The sequence below is a fragment of the Leptonotus elevatus genome, chromosome 20 (genome assembly GCF_054856555.1).
Source record: "Leptonotus elevatus isolate MCC_2025b chromosome 20, RoL_Lele_1.0, whole genome shotgun sequence".
NCBI classification, from domain to species: Eukaryota; Metazoa; Chordata; class Actinopteri; order Syngnathiformes; family Syngnathidae; genus Leptonotus; species Leptonotus elevatus.
Genome location: NC_141258.1, coordinates 9,472,605 through 9,486,039, shown reverse-complemented (window position 1 = coordinate 9,486,039; position 13,435 = coordinate 9,472,605). Strand labels below are relative to the sequence as shown.

General features: G+C 40.0%; 1 protein-coding gene across 2 annotated transcripts in view; it reads right to left on the bottom strand.

Moving 5' to 3' along the window:
• The window catches only part of trrap (transformation/transcription domain-associated protein), a 76,790-nt gene that overhangs the window by 51,458 nt on the left and 11,897 nt on the right, over window positions 1-13,435 (bottom strand). Inside the window, exons 23-37 of one of the 2 annotated variants that reach the window (XM_086064342.1) lie at window positions 11,825-12,024; window positions 11,488-11,705; window positions 11,182-11,379; window positions 10,824-11,084; window positions 10,576-10,737; window positions 10,219-10,315; window positions 8,649-8,770; window positions 7,582-7,752; window positions 5,746-5,814; window positions 4,807-4,827; window positions 4,201-4,320; window positions 2,662-2,781; window positions 2,237-2,401; window positions 1,977-2,158; window positions 1,146-1,344 (exon numbers count right to left, since the gene is read on the bottom strand). In XM_086064342.1, coding sequence (XP_085920468.1) covers window positions 1,146-1,344; window positions 1,977-2,158; window positions 2,237-2,401; window positions 2,662-2,781; window positions 4,201-4,320; window positions 4,807-4,827; window positions 5,746-5,814; window positions 7,582-7,752; window positions 8,649-8,770; window positions 10,219-10,315; window positions 10,576-10,737; window positions 10,824-11,084; window positions 11,182-11,379; window positions 11,488-11,705; window positions 11,825-12,024 — 2,305 coding nt within the window. The remainder of the gene's footprint in view (window positions 1-1,145; window positions 1,345-1,976; window positions 2,159-2,236; window positions 2,402-2,661; window positions 2,782-4,200; window positions 4,321-4,806; window positions 4,828-5,745; window positions 5,815-7,581; window positions 7,753-8,648; window positions 8,771-10,218; window positions 10,316-10,575; window positions 10,738-10,823; window positions 11,085-11,181; window positions 11,380-11,487; window positions 11,706-11,824; window positions 12,025-13,435) is intronic. The other variant, XM_086064343.1, reaches the window with a different exon arrangement.

Sequence of the window (13,435 nt, the reverse complement as noted above, 5' to 3'; positions counted from 1 at the left end):
CCTGTGATGCAGTACCAAAAGATGCGCGTTCATGCAAACATTTGAACACACACGCTCCATTATGGCAATCATTCAAATGTCAGAGGATGTCACGCCTTGTCTCATTCTTTCAAACGGTGACGATTGCGCTTGCAAAATATTCAATGGAAGAGTTGCTAGATTTGCAAACTAAGAGACAAAACTCGAATCAGATAAGCAGGTTGGGGTGAGCAGCAGCATTATCACTGGAAAGGGAGTCTGAGTGCAATTACCCATGTGTGGTTTAAGTATATGTATAGATCTATGTTTGCCAAACAGTCATTTGGCTTCGGCAGGCCAGGGGCAAACCTTCCCCACTGACCTCTTTTTACTTTAGAGCAAAGCTGCAGCTACACTCTGCCAGCAGCGATGCCTGTTACAGCTGCTCAAACTCTGTGAATGTGTGTGCGTGCGTGTGTCCGATTAAAAAGCAGCTAGAATGATTGTAACGCTTGCAGCGGCATGCCAGGTAGAGAATACACAAGCATTCATCTCTGGTGCCTCTATGTGTCTCAAAGCAGAATAAAAAAAACATGACCTTTGTGACTCCGTCAAACAATTTCTTGCCCCCCCCCCCCAAAAAACTCCCCAATGCTCACACTATGTGCGTGGCTAGAACAAAGCAAGTCAGCTGAGGTGACAAACTCGTAATTCATGCCTTATAATTGATGATGCATTATTCACTGTGAGGCTGTTTAAAAATGTTTCAAGCCTAAGCCAAACCAAATTAGTAGTCGAAATTGTTTTCTCCAAAGTGTGCGTTCGCCACATGTGTTAGATTCCATTATTAATGGTTTTCAGAAAGGATAAAACTGAAGTGAGTACAGAACTAACTTCTGTAATCTTTCAGTCACCAAGTAAAACACTTTTAAAGGTATCCTGTAAGGATACTGTTTGTATAAGAAACGGATGGATCTTTAACAACAGCAAATGGGTGATTTTTGTTGTTTAAGTTGTGTGCTGGGGCTTTAACGTGAAATACCAGCAGAGTGAAGTTGACAGCCACCATCTGCCTGTCAATTCTGATTTCTGGTTGACAGAAATGTCAGAATCACAGAGGAATTTTCAGCTCGCAGCAGGCTTGCATCCATGAATGACTTTTCTGCTCTGGCTGCAAATGAACATACCTTGGCTTTGAGCTCATCGTTGAAGTGCGGGTCATTGAACTCGACAAAGCGGAAAAACAGGGCACGCTTCTGGACGATGGAGTAGTTCCTGGGAATTTCCTCCTCCATGTACTCCTTCAGGAAGGTCATGTTGCACAAGAAGCGACCCGTGAAGGCCCGTAGCAACTGGAACAGCAACTCAATCTCGGAGTAGTTGCGCCTTTTGGATGGGACACAGCGTCAAGAAGGTCAGCGCTCCAGTGTAGTTGAGGCTCACGTCAAAACGTTCAAGTCTTCTTGGTTATAGCGTGATTCAGGCATTACTAACCACAGGTGCAGCAAAGTACGGGCTCATTTCTTGAATTTCTTGAACCGAGCATTTAACAATAGTCCTGTAACATTTTTTTTGCATTCATTTAGCCTTTATTTCTCCTGAAATTGGTTAATTAAAATGAACGTATTCATATTTTTCAATTCATTTAGCTCGTTATATTACTTGATGATGATGGTATTGTAAATAATATGCTTAAAACACATCCATATCTTCGCTGTAAGGCAGAAACCTCTGATGTCCAAATTTGGTCTATTTTGTATTCTTTCAATTCAATTGATACTAAGGTAGTAGTTTGCAATATTCAACTATATAATATGTAATAACAATAATATACGGCAATTGTTAACGATATAATATTTAATACAAATAATATTGAAAAAATTCCCCCTGAAAAATAATGGTTTTCGAGCTGCCAGAGTCCCACGCGACAGATTTCAAATTAATTACAATTAAAAATCACAAATTAATTACAATTAAAAATCACAAGCAGCTATTATTATAAAATTCAATATACGTACTTGCAGTAGCTAAGCAGACAGTAAGCCAGCAGTTTAGGCTCTTTCCAGTTGGTGGCAGCCATGTTGTCTTTACGATGTCTCTCTTGAAAGGCCTCGCTGACCCATACCCGCCTGAGCTGATTCACCAGCGAATGCTGCCCTGCTAGCCAGCCTTCATCATTCTTCACGATGATACTGATGATCTAAGTAGACACAGTGAAAGAAAAAAAGTTAGTCGTGTTTTTTTATTACGCTCAAGGCTGCCATAGGAACAGGCATACTTTAATGGCTTGAAACTGGAGGTCCAGTCTGGCTGTGGTGGTGGAGGGAGATCCAGGGCGGACAGTTGCAGCCGTGCCAGCAGGAACCAGCAAGGTGACGAAGCGGTTGGGATTGGAGGCCAGTACGTCTCTTAGTGGCTTGGCATCTTTGTGTTTCAAAAAACTCTGCATATAGACATAACCACATTGTGTAACTACACAGTAGATTTGTATCCAAAAATGTAAAAAAAGAAAAGAAAAGAAAAAAAAACTGAAAAAAAAAGATACCCTATTCAGTTTGGCGCTAAATGGAATACTACGAATTGAAAAACCTAATGTCTTCCTCATTATGAGCCATTCGTGGGGAAGCTAAAACGCTTCTGTAACAGCAAATGTCTCTTAAAGCACACCAAAGGGACAACTGTAAAGTGCGCCGAATGTCTGACCATGAACATGCGGCTCCACTGGGGGTCGTTAAGTGTAGCCTCCATCATGAACAGCTCCACTGTCTGAGAAGGGTGGCGTGTCAAGAACTTTATCAATGGCTCTCTGAATGGACTGCCGGCCTGGATTGGTGGAAATATAGCATAGATGGGAAAGAAGAGGAAAAAGAGAAAAACGTTTTTTTTAAATTTGGTTAAATTATTAGAATTAATAATGAACTTATACGAGAATGAATTTAGATAATACAATAAGCTATTGTTCATCATAAAATCTAATATAATGCTTTTTAGGAAACTTAAAACTAATTTAATGCCCACGTCAAACTGCACATACACACACACACACACGCACACATATACAATACATACATATATAACAAATACAAACGTGGTTTAATCTTTAATTAATTGATACAGTAATTGTACAGTAAGTAATTAATAACGTTACAGTTAACACTTATAGTTAAAGGGAGTATACAACATTGAGTCAAAGATCTGTGTTGATGTAATTTTATGCCACTAGGTGGCATTATTGTTTCATGTTGGACCTTGGTGATGGGAATAGTACATTTTTCTTTTCAAATTCAGAGCAATTGGTATTTGAACATAAAGCAACTTGTGGACTCCAGGCCATTTTATTCATTGTAAATTACAACTAGTCATCTGTCCTCAAAAATACATATATATGTATTTTTTTCCACACATTTATTATTGCTAAATTGTGTTATGATGACTCCTTTATGTAAAAATAAAGCATTAACAACAATTGTGTTTACATTTTTAATGCCCCTCTACGTCCTATGCAAAGTTTTTTAATGCTATTCAACTAATTCACTCCCAGCCATTTTCACTGAAGCAAGCCCCTTCGCTCCCGGCTGTTTAATTGGATTTTGACAGATTTTGCAAGGCCTACAGAATATTGTGTTCTATTGCTATAAAAACATGGAACATACAAAAGAAAGATTAGAGTTTTTTATATTTCTATCTATTTTTATTTTGCAGCAATTAGCATTAAAATATAGCTAAGTTTCATAATTATTCACAAATCTGTTTAAAACTGTGGGGAAAAGAGCTTTTTGCAACATGGCCCTCTTATACTCTGCTGCCACCTGCTGGTCGTTTTTGTAAAAACTACCATTGCTTCAAGCATTCTCTTCAGTTCAGAGGCTGCATCAAAGCCTTCTGTAGGCTCTAGCATAACCCCCCCCCCCCCCAAAAAAAACATATAAATACGTCTTTGGGATCATGGTCATATTTAAAATAGAACATAATTATACGTTTTTGGGGGAGCAAATGAGTTGAGGCCTTAATTATTTTTAGCAAAATCCATTAAATTTGTTTTTATGCTTTTTAATGACCTGCGGTAACCCGGTAATAATGCGTTTTATCTACAAATGACGTGGCCGATCACGCCATTAAAAAAATTCCTTAAGAAAATCACTTTTGCTCTTGGCCACAAAACTTTGCCTAACCCTGAACAAAATGGACAAAAGTATAGAATTAAGGATGCAAAAATGGTCTCCGATTTTTGGCGCTTCTTACTTCTATGAGCATGGCCCTCTCAGTCTTCATGACCACTTCCAGCAGAGGTTTGACTAGAGTCTGAGGTGCGGCGGGGATCAGGTGGAAAAGGTTAATGATGGCAGAACAGATCTTCATCTCCTACAAAAACAGTCAGGGAAAGACAAAAGAAGACAAAGGGGAATCAATCAAAGTATTGGTAGATGCCAGTGCAGGACAGCATTTATTTCTTACCAGAAGCCACTGAGAAAAATCAAGGATGAATTTTAGTCAAATGAAAAATGCATTCTGTATCAATTAGTAAAATAACTTCAACAGGGAAAGACACTCAGATGAGTAATTGAATTACAAAGCCACGGCAGACAAACACTTTAAAGACATTAAATGTATTTATTCTTTAAAACCACTGCTAATACTTTAGTCAGCTTCTTGGGGGGTGCCAGTTGTCAGTAGGGAATTAGAGGCTTCCAAAAATATCAAAATGTGACAAGTGACGGTGTCTGCAGACAATCACAAACACATAGACACAAAACCAAAGGGCAACTTCACTGGCACCACTGGCACAACATCGGTTCAAGTTAGCTTCAAAACGTCACCGACAGGGCGCAATACCGGGTCACATCTCACCTCAAAGCCCTCCAATGCAGGCTGTACCAGAATGGGAGACAATGATCAGAGTCAGCATAATAGTGTGTATGCAATTTGAGTGTTGTCTGTCTTTGTTCCATAAGGAAGGTGAGCAGATAAGACAGGACAATAGTGAAATGAATGGGTAGGCAGCAGCAACCTTCATGTGCGACCTCGGGGATGATTGTTCGAGCACACAAACTAAACCCACCACATTTGGAGATAAAAGTTCACCAATGAAGATATTTCATCCTCTCCGGTCAAAAAGTCAACTAGACAGTCGTTCTATAGCCCTTTCATTCTCCTCAGTTTCGCGCCATCCTTCATCATCCTGTTGTTGTCGTTATCAGGCTTGGCTAATTGACCACATGACCCTGGCTTTTTACTGCGACTTCACAGCTGACTGTCAACTTGTATATGACAAGGAGTCGGGTTGAGAAGAAGAAAAAAGGGGCTAATTTGCATGTGATTATGCAAAGCATTTCGAGATGGGGAAATCGAAACTCTCACGAAATGAACAGTTGAAATGGTTTTACTTCCATAAGAGAGGCTTTTCCACGTTACGCTCTCACCTTTTCTTTGCCTTTACAAGGTTATCTGTCAGGAAGATAATGAGGAGACGCAGCGCTGGGCCTACCACCGCCAGCCTGGCGCCTAATTAATCATTGATTGTAATATGGCCACTCACAACCCATCTGGGAAAAGGCCGTGCAGAAGATGTGTTGACTACATGCGACTTAAGCTTCGTGCCATTTCCTGTTAGGTTTAGACAGATCGTGTTGACAGCTGTATTGACTTGCTCCTTTTGCACTGGATTCAAACAAAATCTCAACGGAGGTACGTCAACGTCAGTGGTATTGAAGTCTCGTGTCTGCAGAATCTTTTCAGAACTTGATACGTGTGTGTGGGCGTAGCTTCATCTTGAGCGTGTATACTCACACTTCCGTCGCTGCGCTGGCCTCCCTTGTGTGTTATTACTACCACCTCCATCCACTTCCGCAGGTGTTGCTGATGAGACAAAAAAAAAAAAAAGTCAGTCAGACAGTCAATGTTAGCGAGCAAAAAGATACACATGCATAGATGGATGCACGCAGTGTTGCTCAATAAATAGAAAAGAAACATAAATCCATACTTTTGTTGCACACTAAAATTATAAGATAATCCTTTAAGGATCCCCAGATGGGAAATTCAGCTGTTACAGCAGCACTCAGGGCACAGCGGTGTATAAAAGATAAGAATAACAATAAATAAAGAGAATAAAAAATATGTAGTAAGTAGGGGTGTGAATTGCCTAGTACCTGGCGATTCAATTCGTATCACGATTCATAGGTCAAAACGTTTTGTTGAATATTTCCATCAAAAATTTATTTTTATTGAGCATATTGAATCGACTTGAGAATTGCGCACTGTAATATCGCGATATATTGCCGCATCGATTTTTTTTAGCACCCCTAGTAGTAAGATTTTTTTGGGGGGAAGGATAACAATGTTCCTGCGTGTATCAGCTAATCAAATTTTATGCTTCTTAATGCCATTTAAGGCCTTCATTTCAGCAAAATCCATTTAATGATTTTAAATAGGGATGCAAGATTATATCGGTGGCTGATAATTCCCTGCAATTATCAACTAATTTGACTTCAAACAGATAAACCAGATAATAGAAATCCGCTGATAATAATAGACATGCCATGTTGGTCCATCTGTTGTGGTTGTTGCTCAACTTGTGCCCAAGTCCTCAACCCCTCCCCTCATATGGTAGTCTTGCATATTTGTGACATCATAATGCGCGTGACCTCGTGTTCACAGAAGATGCATCATAGCGGTTATGGCAGTCGCCAGTGTGGGCTATCTTTACTGTGTCTCGCAAAAATGTTACCCACACATTTTTTTGTTGCATTTTTAAAACATGACTGTTTTGTTTTGGCAAACTAAAAATGAGTTACTGGTTGTCTTTGAAGCAGAGAGATCAATAAAATTCAGCTTCATGGTGCTTTACGCTGTGTTTCAATGTATTTGTACATGTTACACTTATAGTAGGACTCAAAAGTATATTTGTATTCAAGTTTATTTTGAAAATAATTATCGGCTTATTGGCATCGGCACTTTCTAAATGATTGTTTTTTTATCGTATGGGTTGAAAATAGCATTATCGTGCATCAATGTTGATGAATCAATATCATTGATCTTTTTTTTTTTCCAGCAAAGCCTCTTATGACTTGTAAAAGTGACTATGTCACTGGTCTCATTCACACGCTTCTAGCATAGTGTAGCTGTATGACACTGAGCTGTAAAGCTACAAGGGTTGAGTTGTTGGCGCTTGTGATATGAAAGATGTTCTTTAACAGTAATTTTATAGTAGGCAAATAATAAAGTCATCTGAAGGTAGAAAAATATATATGCTAAACAAAAGGAGTGTGAAACATTGAGTCATAGATTTGTGTTGAAGTAATTTTCTGCTACTAGGTGGCATTAATGTTTCATGTTGGACATATGTAACAAATTCAGAGCAATTGGTATTTGGAACATGAAACAACTTGTGGACTCCTAGTCATCAGACCCCACAAACACATATATATTTATCACATTTATTATTGCTTAATTGTGTCACAGCTCCTTTACAGGTAAAATTTGCATCCCTAATTTTAAACATTTTAATGACCTTCAAGTGGAAAATTTTGTTTTTGAGTCACAGATAAAAACAGCCAATTAGTCTAAAAAGGTCTATGAATGTTTATTTAAAGCGGGAAGTTTGATGAAAATAGAAGCATTCCTTACCATCATTTGATCACAGAACTTGTCGTTGAAAGAGTTCGGGAAGAGGCGCGTGACAGAAGTTAGACGGTTGACCACATTCAGCGTAAGGCTGCGGTAGTCGCCCAGCATCATAAGCAGGGGCCGCATATGAGTGTGGATCTGGTCCACTTCAATGGTGGCGCCCTCCAGGAACTAGAAAAGTTCAACGGAGGACAGAATTTATAATTTTAACATGTTTCAGTCACCCCATAATATATTTAATGTGTAGTGTGTACATCTCTGTGAGCGGAACGAGCAAGCATATTATGTGATCTCCCTTCTACAAATCCTCACCTTAACATTGGCCCTCACCTTGTCAGGGTTTCTAAAATGTCAACTTCTAACTACATAGTGCAAACTGTTGAGACAAAAGGACACCCAGATGCGAGCTGGGCCAGTTGCAAACAAGCACGCACGCATACACACAAGAGAAAGATGCATGGAAGCCACATTCATTTTCCTCTCAGTGGAGAGAACAAACACTCCATCCTGTATTGATCGGGCCGCAGCAATGCTCATTAGTGCTATCAGGGCAGAGATGAAAGAAAGAGTGGGGGTGGGGAATCACAGGATAGAGAGTGATGGCGGTAAAGCAAGAAAATGAAGGGCACGGAAATTGAAGGAGAAAGGGGACAAAGAGCATCTGGGGTGAATGGATTGGGTTCTTCATGGTATGGATCATTTGATAAATAGGGGACTTGGCTGGTCTGATAAAGCATGGAAAAGTTCAGATGGATGAATGAATGATCTCTGCAATGGAAAATGACATGAGTGAGGCAGCCAATGAAATGTGGTAGAAGCCGCTGAGGTGCAGGAATGATACTTTCTTAAAACTATTTGCATTAAAAAACATGAGAACGCCTCACAGCTCGAGGACAGTGTTGAATTCCAGTTAAGAGCAATATTGTGCGTGAGGGTCTCAAGGTTTCGACTTAGCAGGAGATTTATATTCAATATGGCTGAGAGACTACAACAACTAAAACATACAATCCTGACAAATGAGGCTGAGAATAAAAAAATAAAAAAATAAACTTTTTTTTTGTACTGACCTTCCTCATGCATGCCTCCCCTGCTTCCTGAAGCTCGCTGTTTGTAGAATTGAGGGCCTTGAACAGGGCGGCAATGATCTTCTCTCTGGACAGGGGCAAGTAGTTGCAGGCGGCCAATGCATCTAAGAAGACAGCACAGAAATTCTATACATTTATATGTTTAAGGGTGGAACTAGAGGTTGAATGACTAAAGTTTTTTTTGTAGTCGACTATAATGTAATGAAAGTCGAGTCAATGTTGATTAATCATTATCATTGATATTTTTTTTTCCCAGCAAAGCCTCTTATGACTTATAAAAGTGACTATGTTACTGGTCTCATTCACACGCTTATAGCATAGTGTAGTCGTATGACACTGAGCTGTAAAGCTACAAGGGTTGTGTTGTTGGTGCTTGTTGTGATATGAAAGAAGGGTTGTGTTGTGAAGGTAAAAAAAAATATATATATATATATATATATATATATATATATATATACACTAAACAAAAGGAGTGTGAAACATTGAGTCATAGATTTGTGTTGAGGTAATTTTCTGCTACTAGGTGGCATTAGTGTTTCATGTTGGACATAGGTAACACATTCAGAGCAATTGGTATTTGGAACATGAAACAACTTGTGGACTCCAGGCTATTTTGTTAATTGTAGATTACAACTAGTCATCAGTCCCCCCCAACATTTATTATTGCTCCTTTGCACAGATGTAGCCCATGCATTAATAGAGGTCAAATTTGGGCAATGAAAATGGGCTTCACTTTGTGCCAGTACCCAGTATGTATATTTTAACTCAATCACTCCCAGCCATTTTTACTGAAGCAAACCTCTTCACTCCTGGCTGTTTTACTGGATTTTGACTGATTTTGCAAGGCCCACAGAATATTGTGTTCTATTGCTATAAAAAACATGGAACATACCAAAAGAAAGATCAGTCTCTTCTTTCATCAAGGAAAAAAAGTATAGTTCTATCTGTTTCCAGATTAGCATTAGAATAGAGCCAAGTTTCATCATTATTCACAAATCTGTTTAAAACTGTGGGTAAATGAGCTTTTTTCAACATGGCCTGGTTGATCTCTTTTGCTCTGCTGCCATCTGCTGGCCATTTTTTCAATAACAACCATTTCTTCAAACATTCTCTGCAGTTGAGAGGCTGTATCAAAGCTTTCTGTATGCTCTTGCATAAAAAAACATTTAAAAACATAAATATGTCTTTGGGACACTTACAACATTTAAAATAGAACGTATTTGTACGTCTTTGGGAGCAAATGAGTTAAGAATAGCAGCAAATGGAATAGCTACCAATGCCAAACGCTATTCTCATCAACCAGCGGCTTCTTTACATACTCTTGGACTCACGCAGCCGAGGCAGTGTCGCCTTGCCGGCAGGACAAATTCGCTGCTCCATAAAGCAGACAGGCGAGTCGCAAGTCCTCTGTAAATTGGCCAGTTTGCAGATAGTGTGCCAAAAACAATTAGCAATTAGTTGACTTCAAACGTTGACGCGGAGAAGCCAAGTTGACTCGAGGCCTAATCGGTCCAAACCCTTCAAGGAACCCCTATACGATGACATGACTCACTGAGAGCAGCAATGCGCAGGGGCACAAGGGAGGGGAGGCTCTTGTAACACGGCAGTTTCATCAGCGTAGCATCGTCTGCCTCACACAAATTCAGCAGCTGAAGACAGAACAGCAGAGAAATGCAGATGTGATTTTTTCCCTTACAAAATACAATGTTAAATGGATTTTTCCACGTTGCGTAAAATTTAACTGATCGATAAAATTAATTCATCTGCCAGCTCTAGAATGAAGCCGTCCAATGTAAAATGCTTGCTTGTATGACCTGCACAAATACGGTTTTTATCCAGTAGGCTAATGGGATTTCATATACAGATATACATAAATACAATATTAGATGTAGAGCTGCGTGTTGCGTACCTCTGTATAGAAGACCTTGTGCTCAATGACATTGAGGTCCATAGTGAAGAGGCGGGGTTGCAGGGTGGTGCAGAAGGTGTTTCCTTCCATTAGGCCAATCTGTGCATTTGCAGGTTGGTGGCGCAGAAGATGTTTCTTGGGGGGAACCATATCTTGCAAAACCTGATGAAAACCCCGCAATAAATTGATTCCTATCAAAACAATCAAGTTTTATCAAGATTTGTTACCAGTGCTGATAAACATTTTACCTCTTTGTGTGGCTCCATGATGACAGTCACGCTCTTGCCAGTGACCTGAGCCAGCACCTGGAGGGAATGCATGGCCTGCTTCCTGACAGTGGAGTTGGGGGAGGTCACCTCTCGAACGAGGTCGTGTGTTACCATGTGGAAAGATTTGTCTTGGGCAGTCAGAAGTTCTTCAGTTTTTTCTTCATCTTTCAGTGGAGTGGCGCAGCGTACCAGCAACTGCTCCAGGGTTGTCTTTGCCATGGCTACAGCTCCATTTGACACCTGGGTAAAGTCCCATTCATAAATTTAAACAATTCAGAAGCCACCACTATTACTGAGAACTTGCTTAACAAAAGTACTGAACATCATTCGAGCTCACCTCTCCTGTGAGGTCCATCATAACAAACAGCAGGGCCTTGAGAAATGTGAGCTGGTTTTGTAGGACCCAGATAAGAGGCAACCGTTCCATAAGGAACTTGATGGACACCACACCACCAAGCTTGGCATACCAAGCCTGTTCGTAGCAGCAGGCACACAGACGCTCCACAATATAAGAGAACAAGGGAAGCTGGCAAGCCTGCAGATTGAAATAGAAGTCAAATACAAACAAATCATCTTAATGAAGAAAAATAGCAACAACAAAAAAAAAATCACATTCAAAAAATTAAGTCCCTCAGTTTCTCACCCTCTCCTTGGAGCCAAGGATGATGCTGGCCACATCAAATATGACAGCCAGGGCCACCTCTCCTATCTTACACAGTTCCTTCTCCTCATAGGCCATACAGATGGCAATGGCATCGATCAGAACAAGTGGATCCATGCCCTTTGACCCGTTCTCTTCGCTGTGGAACATTGCTGTGCTTGGCTGACTGCCAAGTTGGTAGCACGGCAGCAAGAATGGACCTGTGGGAACAGAAATCCACAAATGCATTTTAAATCATGATACTAAACAGCTGAATAAACATTGTAATAGCTTTATTGTGCGATTGGAGCAAAAGCCGATATTTGATCGCAAGTCTTACCACACTGCTGAGCCACAGCAACCATGGTGTAGTGGCGGATCAAGCTGGCTACAAAAGGTAGCGCACTGGGCCTCAGGTCCTTTATCACGGCAGACATGAATGCTCCAGTCAAGGCCTGTTCAAAAGTTCTGCGGGCAGGCGTGTCTTGTGCCTTGTAGCGATGAGAGATAATAACATTGGGGATCCACTTCTCGGTAAAGCTGGAGGGGGAAAAAAAACACAAGGAATTAGCAGTTGTCAAAAGAAGGACCAGCAAAAGTAAAATATTGTGTGTCCCTGGGGTTCACTCAAACCCAGGTTAAGAACCACTGTTCTATGCAGTGGTGAGAAGGAAAGGCGAGGCGAGTTCATTTCTATAGCACATTTCATACATAAGGCAACTCAACGTGCTTTACACAAGGATAGACAACACCCTGGCATCAATAAACACTGCAGTTAATACATAAGCAGAAAAAAAGCAGAAAAAACAAAAGTAGGTTAAAAACTTATTAAAATAACATAAATTGACAATGTTAAAACAGACATCAAACTTTTAAAACATTTAGCGTAAGGAAATTTTCTAAAATAATTAAAAGGAAAAACACATGATTTAAAAATGTTTGACTTCACTTCTGTTATTAGCTTATTCCACTTGTGTGCAGCATAGCAGCTTCACCATGTTTATTTTTTTTAACTCTGGGTTCCACCAATTGAGCCAAGTCTGCAGATCTCAGAGCCCTGCTGGGTTTGTATTCAATCAGCATTTCTTGAATATATTCAGGAATACAAATACTTTGTTAGTATGTTATTGTACTTGAGTCGATTTTGAAGATACCCGTACTTCACTTGAGTATTTACATTGCTTCATAGCCTATTTATGATATACAGTGTGTACTCTTTGTACGCCTTAATTTGTACAAATAGGCTCCCTACATTTTTCAACCTCAGCGGATGACGACACAATGCTTCTGCTTTTACAATATATATATATATATATATTTTTTTTTTACACAAGTGCACTTCCTACTTAAGTGTGTACTTTTGCCACCTTTGCTTATCAGTAGATTCCCAGTTTGTATCTCCACTTGCTGAGCTTACTGTGTTATTAAGATGTTCTTAGATGCATGATTATTATTGCAATAAAGAAAGTATACACAGTTATGTTAATAAACACATCTTATATGAAAAGATTTGTTTTGCATTTTGTCTTTTATTTTGTTTCTATTCTGCATCTCTGCTGGATGTCCCTGTTGGTATTTGTTATTTACAACAGCTGAAGGCAACTGGGCCGCCGTGTTATTGAGCAGCTGTTTTCTCCATGCTTGAGCTTGTGTTTTATAATGCCAGACGCCGGGGGTAGACCTGATGGATTGCTTCATCTCATTATTGCTTTTTAAAAGGCTGCTATTTGCGGGGTGGGGATGGGATGAGGGGGTTGTAGGTGAGGAAACAGGAGTGTGACAAAAGCAGAGAAATGTGAGTATCGTGGAGGGAAGAATGGAGACAGAGACTGTCAGAATGTCAGATCAATTGGCCTTTTATCATTCACAGGGCTGCCGTGCCGACGTTAACGGTGTACTCACAAAGGCTAAATTTAAAGTCATCTGACCACGGAGGGAAAGGACGAGAAGA